The sequence below is a fragment of the Amblyomma mixtum genome, chromosome 1, assembly GCF_055824585.1.
Source record: "Amblyomma mixtum isolate Tamu chromosome 1, ASM5582458v1, whole genome shotgun sequence".
Classification (NCBI taxonomy): Eukaryota; Metazoa; Arthropoda; class Arachnida; order Ixodida; family Ixodidae; genus Amblyomma; species Amblyomma mixtum.
Window position 1 is genome coordinate 224,919,267 of NC_143012.1, and position 10,177 is coordinate 224,929,443.

The 10,177-nt window shown below is 43.7% G+C and overlaps 1 protein-coding gene across 1 annotated transcript; it reads right to left on the reverse strand.

Annotated features, from left to right (window-relative positions):
* Positions 1-228: 228 nt before the first annotated feature.
* LOC149371063 (alpha-tocopherol transfer protein-like) lies at positions 229-10,177 on the reverse strand. Its single transcript, XM_089584557.1, has 4 exons — positions 9,966-10,177; positions 7,947-8,140; positions 5,513-5,626; positions 229-405 (listed from the first exon to the last, which is right to left on the reverse strand). Exons 1-4 carry the CDS (start codon positions 10,123-10,125, stop codon positions 229-231), a joined length of 645 nt encoding a protein of 214 aa, XP_089440683.1. The 5' UTR covers positions 10,126-10,177.

Sequence of the window (10,177 nt, forward strand, 5' to 3'; positions counted from 1 at the left end):
TATTCACGGACATTGCTGATGTCTCTGGGTGTATTACACTTCTATTCTGGTCACTTCCCCTTCGTCATAACTGTCCTTATTTCGCTCTGCCCCTGCGTCAGGACAGAGTATCAGGCGTAGGAACCATATCTGAGGCCGACCTTTCTAACTTTATAAACGAACCATGATATCTGGGTGCTGTGGCTGGAGGTCAATCCTAACTTTCGCGCTTTTGCTCACGCAGACATTTTATTTCTTCGTGTAACTATAGTGAGCTATTCGCTCAAAGAAACCACCTTTCGCTTGAAAGGCACTTTCTTGACTTTGGAAGTCAAAATCTTCTAATCTGCCACCGTGCTCTTTCGGCAGAAGCTCGGAGGGGATGATGCCGCGATGTTCTGACAAACCGCCCCTCAGCATGTGAACCTGAAACAGAAAATAACAGGCAAGTTGTATCCCTTTGGTCTCCAGTGGTTTATGTGACCCCGTGTTGCAAATAATTACGTCGGTCAGAGGAGTTGCCAGATCACTTAAAATTTTGTTAAATTTAATCTATTAAAGTTTAAATTCGCTGTTTGTAACCTAATGCTGACAACCAAGGTCGTCTCCGAAATGTTGCTTGGAGCTGACAAAATAACTTTAATCACGGTATTCTCAGCGAACACGGCGTAAATTCGTACCATTTTTGCGTCATCCGCGACTACAGTAAACTTTGTGGGGCATATGGCAGTCCCATGGCTCGGAGCAACCGGCTGCGCGTGCCGAGCACACATCGTCCGGTGTCTCTCGGGTGCGTTGGGGTGCATCTGAGTACAACACCACCGCGCAAGACCGGCAAGTTCTTCACCGCCGGCGCGGTGAACATGCGCGGGGTATTTCAAGCGGCTAGATAAATGCCCAGCGAGCAGCGCTAGAGAGCTGCCCGCTGTTGTGACTCTAACCCCTACCCGCACCCCCTTTTTGCGCGTTCCCGCCGCAGCCAGAGGTAGTGCTGGGTTCTGCTAAAGTGGTGGTTCTCCGAGTAGGCGCTCCCATGCGACCACCTGAAAAGAAAGGTTGCACCCGTCACAACGAACGGGGACAGTGGGTCTAGACTACTCCTTTATTCCACGTGCCTCCACTGCTGCATCAGTGCCACCCTCTGTTTTCCCGACTGATGGGGTTTTCCTTAGGAAGCACCCAACGCAGCAGTAATGATCCTGCGACCATGTACGTACCACCGCCAGGGAGAACGCACTCAACGCCTGGCGCCATGCACGGAGCCGGTTGGCTGTCAATCATCGGCGCTTCGCTCTTTTGTCGACGACGCGGGTGGCGCCGCTGCAAATTTTCGCCTTCGGGCGTCTCCTTGAACCAAGACAAGGGTCCCCCCCTGGCCGGCATCAGCTGAAAGCTGCCTTTCGTTAACTGCGCGTCCAATTGTGGGTGAGGAGGGGACCTGAGGAAAGGACACTTTCGGGAGGTTTATCTCATTGATACAGCCTGGGAAGACGATGGAGAGCAGAGCGTCGTTAATTATTACCCGACTTCTTCAAGCTGGTAAAACCAGCCATTCAGCATCATTGGCTTCATCCTAAGGCGGTGCGAAAGACGGAGTCCCTGTGATTGGATGAAAAAGGCGGAAAGGCAACGGGAGGGGCTATTTAAAGCGCCCGACATGTTCATCGAGCAGCTATTCCCTGCGGCTCTTCTCAGCTTTTAATCAGTTCGTTGACGTTTGTAACTTATGTTGTAAATATGTTTGTAACTTATCTTGTAAATATGTGATTATAGTTCTTCCTTTTTTCCGTTACTCCCCGTCTCCGACCCACGTTCCTTACTCTATCGGCAAAGCGGCGGTGTGCCTGGCCTCGATACCTGGTAAAACACACTACTAGCACGGCGAAATATATCAGTAGCAAGTGGACTTTATTTATACCCGCCATATGTTTTTTACTTGAGTACTGAAAAAAGAACCAATATTCGTGATTATTCTCTTTTTTATTGCTGTTACTTGGAAATTTGCCTCGAACGGTCACGCTGAGGAACACAAAATTGTTACCTAATATCAGTTACGCAAAACAGACCTTCCACAACCAAGTAAACATCGTTGAAGATATTGTTCCTCATGTCGATTTACGTGCTTGATACATGATCGTTAGCTTTATTCCTCTGTACCTGGTGCGCTGCTTTGCAGCGAATCCGGGCATTTAGAGTGTGATACACCTGGTACAATCGACTTCTGGTACATAATATGGCCGTGTCCTGTTTGAGCACGTTGAAAGGCATGTAAGCGCAGATGTCGAGTACACGCTCGCATTGGGAACAGTGTACTTCTACAGAAGGCACAACTGATGATGCGCACGTCGGGCCTATGTTTGTCTAGGAGCCCTATGAACCATTCAGGGTGTAGATAATAGTCACAGCCTCTCTCTTCACATGCCGACAAGTGCCCGTATTACCAGCAATTCGGGACAGCGCCCAGGCAGTGCCGCTGAGCCTAGCGGCCTATCACGTTCAGTTCTAAAGTTACTTGGACATTATCTTTCTGCCCTGCGTCACATATGTTGTCTCCGCTCTATTTTGAATGAATAAAGTCATGCGCCACGCGATGGCCGCTAAGGGAACTAGAAGTAGAACCACAGTTTCGTTATCGAGAAGAGACGCGAGGCATCTTATAAACCGTCAGGTGCTACTCCCACACTATTCCCTAGAAGCCATCGCGTGTGACAGCCAAACGTTACCTGCGGCTGCTTAGCCTAGCTAAAATGTGAAAAAAAAAATGAAAAATAAAATCGTGACGCAGGGTAGGCAGCTTTTTTTGCCTATATTTCTACACAGTATTCAATGTACGCTGAGTACAACTCCGTCGAACGTTCGTCGGAGCCTGGTCATAATTATGGGTGTATTCGCACTTCTGTTTGGTCATTTCATATTTCGTTATAACTCTCCCGCCTTCCCAGTCCTCTTGTCTCAGGAAAGAATATCAAGTGTGAGAATCACATCTTAGGCCGGCGTCTCTGCTCTCCATAAATGAAGCATGATTTTGGGTGCTGTGGTTGGAAGCCGCTCAGGGAGAAGTAAGAGGCCAATCAGTGGCCCCCACCTTTCCAGCTTTTGCTTGTGCAGACATTTTATTTCTTCTTGTAACCATACTGAACAATTGTGTCAAAGTAATTTGCTTTAGCTTGAAAAAAACGTTCTTGACCTTGGAAGTCAAAATCTTCTAATCTGCCACCGTGTTCCTTCGGCAGAAGTTCGGAAGGGATGAGGCCGCGAAGTTCGGACAAGCCACCCCTTAGCATGTGAACCTGAAACAGAAGATAGCAGGCAAGGTCTTACCTCTTTGGTCATAAACACTTTGTATGACTCAGTTTTGCCACTATTTAATTTGCTCACAAGATATGCCAGGTAGTTTAAGAATTCCTCTAACTTCATCACCCACAAAAAAAAATTGTGTGTCGCTATCTAACGCCGACAATCAACACCAACTATGATGTGTTGTTCCAATGGTCACAATAAAATTAGTCATGCCATTAGTAGCGAACACTGCGGGCATTCATAGCACTTTTTCGGCATATGCGAGTTTTTGAATATACATATATATATATATATATAGGTTGCGAGAGCATGAAGTACTTGACTGCTTACAGGAGTTGATAGCGAGGTATGCGCTTCGTTAAAGGAAACATATTTATTCGACTCGACATTTCGATCGGAAGACCGATCTTCTTCAGCAGTGATTTTACTTTGTTAATGCATCCCCTTTCATAGGGTTGGGCACAGAACAGGTAAGTCAGAAACACAAAGCACATAGCAGAAAAATACACATAAAAAATTAGGGGGAGTGCCACCCACACGAAAAAAAATAAGACAGCGCGATGAACAGGTACTAAGTACGAAAATACAAAGTCCAGATGCGGCCTCTGCTTTGCTGAGCACCACAGGCTTGCTTATTGACAGGCGTGTCCAGCTCCGACTCCGATATGCTCGACAGGGTGCGTGGCCGTGCAGCAACTTTCATATATATATAAGTGAAGGGGAATGAGGGGCTCGTTGTAATATATATTTTAAGAGAAGCCAACCGCCACAGAAACCAAAGCGAGACAGATTTTATATTATATTTATTTATGTTGTGGTGCTGATCAATGCAGAAAATTACTGAATATGTTATTCACACACACACACACACACACACACAGGTGTGTGTGTATATATATATATATATATATATATATATATATATATATATATATATATATATATATATATATATATATATATATATATATATATATCTATATATATACACATACATACACACCTCTGTGTGTGTGTAAGTTAAAATGTAGTGCCTATAAATCAGAAATATTTAAGTACACCGATTCAGTTCGAAGGTGTGGTGTTCGTCCGTGCAAGCAATAACCACGAAGTTGCAGCAAAGTGCGTCGACGGAATTTCTTTATTCCATCTAACAAAGTTACTGGCGAGCGCCAGCAGAGCTGGGCCGACGTCAATGACAAGCTAGGAAGAAGTGCCCGCGACAGCGCTCGGTGCCGCGGTATATAAGCCCTTATCAAAGGGGCATGTTCCAGTAGCGCGCCTGTTATCAGTAGGCGCGCAGCCACTACAGAAGGACTGGTATTATTCAAGACCACTCGTACCGCGTGAAATTCGTTGCGCGAATGTCTGCAAAACTGATCTTGTTTAATGGTGATGTGTCTAACTATAGACGTTTGAGACTAGCCCATTCAAACAGGTACGCTAGCGTGGTCAGCATAATGCTGCGTCGCCTTCTGACCGTGACCACCCTGATGCCCTCGATGCTTCCTCGCTTCGTGAACGAAGCCCACAAGGTATCGAGAAGACATCGCAGACCACCCAAACTCTTTATTCGCGTGCCATATGTAACGTTTCACCGGGTAGTACTAGATGGCGCTTGGCGCATGATAGCCTTAGATGCTTATGTGCCACTAAACCCAACACAACACAACACAGATGGCGCCATAACCGAGTTTCTACCCACCGCAGTTAAATGGTCACGATTACTTCTGAACTCATTTGGTTCTTAGCGTGCGCTGACATCGCACAACAAAAGCATGTTTCTGCATTTCACCTCGGATGAAATCCTTATGCCACAGCCAGGAATAGGTCGCACGAATTGCAAGCAGCAGCCGAATGCCTTAGACATGTAACCACAGTGGCGGGTAATTGCTGCTGTCGTTATTAAATCACGTATAATGAAACACTACTTGTTGAGCAGAACATTGCACGCTCTCCATGAAACAGAATCAATGCAACCTATGCTTTGCTTCACCATTTCCAGTCATTACTTCCTCATTGTCTGGTTGGATGCCATGCCACCAGCTCACCTCAAGTTTTTTTTTTTGCAATGTCCAGAGAATTTATACCAAATTTCTGTAAGTTCAGATGAGGAACCTGAAACTCAGCTCTTCTTAAAAGCTGCACCCTTTGCTATACTTAAGAAATCTGCCGGAGCTATGGCCTTGTCGCATAAGACAAGTAATATGCGCGTGAGTAGATTCATACTTACCCTGCTTTTTAGCTTCTTCGACAGGAAAGGTTTAAACAAGAGGTTATAAAGCCCTTCAAAGGCAATAGGAGTGTTCAGAAAGTAGATGCCCTTAATGCGTGCTGGAAGACAGTCCTGAAAAGAAGAAAGGGATACGAATTTACGAATTTTTTCTCAGAGATGCCAAAAATCCAGTACAAGTATAAATAAACTTGCTTTTGCCTACCAAAATACTCTTTCTCTAGAAGCTGTTCTTTTGCCATTTTGTAAATCCAAATTTTTGGCACGTTTTTAAACGCAACTTGTATTATTCGCAGTCCATACATGAAGCGGTAGCCACTAAGGCTAGGAAACAAATGAAAACTCAAGGAGGACGTGCGGAGACGGGAGTAAATGAAGTGAACTTTTCCTTAACGTGGAAGCTTTGAAAACAGATTATCGCAACGCAACGAAGTGTTGACTCAGGTTCACACTAGATATGCTAGAATAATGTACCTCAATGAAAAGGTGAGGGTAGGCACAAAGCAACATTTTGCTTGCGATTTTGCTGTCTTCTCAGCTGGCTTCTAGTCTTCTATAAATTAGCACAAAACAACTGGGAGGCAGTAAAGCGGTCGAAAAAAATGTCATAAAATGACTAAAAAACTACGACAGCCTTGTTCTCACCAGCAGCTCTTTGTTGAGCGCTTAACTGCTGGTTAAACGGGAGTACGAGTTCGGTAAGTACGAGTTCAATATCCATGCAAACACTGTTATAACGTAATTATTTGCCCACAAAAAACCCTTAGAGTTTCCCGCTATGTTGTGAAAGCGATAAGCATACGTCGCCCAATCCTCCTCGTTTGATAAGGCGCCCGGTCACAAGGTCATGGGGACAAAGGTAATGTTTAAATTATTAGTATGTGTGGAAAACTCTTAAATAGCCAGCATTAGAGTCTAATAGACACATATGTCAAAACGATTTATTCGTCTTTATGATTGCGACTACAACGGCTCCACATTATCTTTAGTATCTTGGTTTTAATGCAATCAGTGCAAAACTCTTATGCTAGCATAAATTTTTGCGAAATTTAAGCTTAAGAGAGACTGCGATTAACCAGTGAGTACCGTGGACGGGAATCACGACTGAACTAATTTAGCGACTGCTTCGAGGAACTTTGTTGCGGCGTAAAGGTATCCATTTCTGTGGTGGATCAAAATTTTGCTATGCTATGGTGAGGTACATGAGATTTAACGCCTCGAAGTTTCAAATGAGCTATTGGAGAGGTCGCAAAGGAAGGCCCCGGAATAATTTTTACGACCGGAGTTCTGTAATGTCCAATGACAGCACAGCGCAAGCGAGGATTTTCAACTTTCGCCTCCGTGATGTATGGCGTCTAAGCCGGGACACGGGTCGCGCCTCCTTAGGCTCAGCAGGTGGGCGCCGTGGCTACTAAGCCACCGTGGCGGGATCTCCGTATAATTATTCCTGCATGCAAGAAGTGCAACGATGCTACAGTTGTTAAAAGATCCTAATACATGGATCCGAATACCTAGTGTCATCCCTTGATATCCATAGGTGTTAAATTAATCTTTCAAACCCTAGAAAAGTGATTCTTTTACTTCAAAGAGTCCGGCATTCACGTAGTTCGGTTTCCTTGTTTACTGATAGAGTTTTTGTGCCAGTTGTCGAACGCGGATTCCATCACTTACAAAACTTCTCTGCAGAGGAAAAAACTTTTGCAAAGCTTTTCAGCGCCTGCCTTCAGCGGTAAGGCTTGTTTCGAATGTTGCAGTTGCGGAGGATCGTCCGACATTGAAGGACATTGATTTCTTGGCAACAAAATCATATATCTTAAATCCAGAAGAATTTTGTCAATCAGCCTGCAATGCAATACAGCTTTCACAGAATTTGAAATTTAAATATTGGCTGATTGATAATTCAGCGGTAATTCTCGAAGTATAATATATAAACGAAGGCTTTTCAGCCTTTTTTCCTCAGGAACTGAATAACAGGAGGCAGAATTTAACCTCAAATTGATGCCCGAAACAATATTATTTACATGTCAAGCTTGCATTTTGGCTTGATTAAATATGAACAACATTACTGCCAATAATGCAACAGATAAAAAATTAACAAGAATGTTATTATAATCCCCATATATTTTTACCTCTCTTCCTTAAGTTGATTCTGAAAGCCTACTTTAAACATGCGTTAAAACCTTGAACGCAGAGATCCCAGCTATGTTTGTTTATCATGAATTCTTGTCTTAAGGCTTAAAAATATTTTTCTTCCTTTTGTGAAGATTTTAAACTGCGATGCCGCATAGTATTAAAAAAAAATGGGGGCCAAAATCGGCACTTTTCTTCATAACATAGGGATAATAAATGCATCAGCAAGAAAAAGGTGCGACTAGAGGGCAGGGCGTCATCCTTGCCTGTGCATTAGGAAAAATTAACAGTTTTGCCGACTTGCCTGCATAAGAGCTAGAACTCTTCGCACAAACCCTGGTGTCAGCTGGACGATATGGTGGACGTTTAATCCTTTCAGGTCGTCGATAACCAAGCTTCCATGTATCTGAGTTTTGTCCTCTAGAAGGACGCTTTCCGCTGCTATTAAACAGCACCTCACTAACTCGTCCATGGAACAGATATCACTATTCCAAGCACCTGCAACAAAAGGCAGAAATAAACAATCAAATGCATCGGAAAGCGTGACGCACATCATTGCTTATCTTTTTCCTCCAAACAAATAAATCACGCAGAGCTTTCCATAAGTCGTCGTCCGCAGCAAAAAATACAATTCTGCTTACTTCTGTGCACAAGAATATAAACTACTTTAATATCGTAGGGCGGCGCCATGTTCGCCGTCTGCATCAGGTAAGAGGACAGACTTGTAAGGAAAGCGAGGTCGTGACGCAACCGGTAATTGCGGGTCTGTAATATCCCAAGTGCAGCTAAATTGAGAAATTCACTAACTGTCGCAGGCTGTATCTAGCAGGCAATGAAAGTTAGGAACTGTGGAGGTAATCACTGCAGGCTGGCAATCAAAGATAATGTTTTTCAGTAGAAGCTGATTAATTGAGCCAAAAGGGTATTGTCAAACTACGCGATTAAATATGCATCGGTATTCACGCCTTACGCAGAAAAGAATCGATAACAGATAGAATGATAACTACACAGAGTTATTTTCATGAAGGGCTAATGTTTAATAAAACTATAGAGTTGGTCTTAATATACTGAAGCTTTATTATAATTTCCTTAATTGGTTTTCTTTCGCAATGATTGAATTGCGATTTCAGACGCTGCTCAGACATGGAAAACTAATGGACCTTCTGAAATACGGCATTGCTAACTACGGCGAAATAAGGCGTGCTAATTTTCTAGATTTCTTGAAAGGTGGTGTCTGAGCAGCTCATCGAACATATATGTGCTTTGATCTTTCCGTGAATAAATTAGTTATGAGTAGCGGGCGTGTTTCTTCTTGTGTGCTCCTTGCTTTCGTCTGGTGTGTATTTGGCGCTAAATGAGATAAATGTAATAGATAAAAACCAACTAGCCAAGCAGTTCTCTTCTCATCTTAACTCGGAGTAAGATTCGCAGGAGTTACATTTAATTTATAAACTGGTCATCGCTTACATGGCGACCCAAATGTCGCTTCTATCCCATGCCTTGATTTCCTACGGTTGCGTCCAAAGGAAGCGACTGCTTCAAGCCAGTATCTCCTGTTCTTTCGTAATTATGCTTCCGAAGCGCTGCTGAAGCCAATGTTTTTAGGGAAAGAAAAGTACAATAAAATTCAAGTGTTGTTTCAAGCTTTACCAGTCGCCCTCGTAAGCAAGCTTCTCATTAGCAAAAAATAGAGAGACGAGACATTCTTCCGGTGTAGACCTTCACGGAAACTCCCTTCAAGCAGAACAGTTGCAAAAGATTTGCTCTCTTGATATCAACGTGTTCATGCACCTCAGCGCCGCTGACCGTTCATTAGGGCTAACCTCTTTTACTTGCCACTATTCATCAAGCGTACTCATCCAACGACAGCGGTGAAGCGATAAAAGATACACGACCTTCTTCTCTGTGGCGCATCGTGCGTTCTGTGGCAGAATTCGTTGCGATTGCTTTGAATATTTAGCTTTTCTTTTATGAGCAAGATAAACAGGCGGCTAAATGTGACAGCTCTGAGTTTTCTGGAACTTTCTTCCTAATCCCACTTAACAGAGGAAGTGATGGTACTTTCCGTAAGTATGCCAACACGCCGTTGTAAACGTGAGTGGAGCGCTAGTATTAATCGTCGCAATTCTAAAAGCGGAGGACCTGTAATATTACTGAACTTCGACCCGAATTGCTTAGCGTGACTGAAACGTAAGCTTTCCGTTTTTGCAGTGCGCGACCTCATGGCTGTTAGCAGATTTGGTATCACTATAGTTAATTGGCTGATCAAAAACAAGTAAGTAAGAAAAAAGAAAGAGAGCGTGAATAATGAAACTAAACTCACCAAATCTAAGCATCCCGATTCCTCTTCCTTGAGAATCTCCTTCTTCCAGGCACATTATGATCTTGTGATATCGAAAAACGGTCTTATAAAGAATACTGGATGTCGTGAAGTTTTGAAAATACTCAGGAAAGTCTCTGCGTGCGCGGAAATAATTTTTCATAGTCCGAGCGGCGTCTTCTACCCGGTACTTCCGTGCCCGAAGAAAGACGACA

What these genes read in the sequence shown, in the direction of transcription:
- LOC149371063 (XM_089584557.1), bottom strand. Translation starts at nt 10,125, where the DNA reads ATGAAAAATTATTTCCGCGCACGCAGAGACTTTCCTGAGTATTTTCAA. An exon ending in AATCGGGATGCTTAGATTTG is followed by an intron (nt 8,141 to 9,965) that starts GTGAGTTTAGTT and finishes CTTTTGTTGCAG; the next exon opens with GTGCTTGGAATAGTGATATC. An exon ending in CGAAGAAGCTAAAAAGCAGG is followed by an intron (nt 406 to 5,512) that starts GTAAGTATGAAT and finishes TTTCTGTTTCAG; the next exon opens with GTTCACATGCTGAGGGGCGG.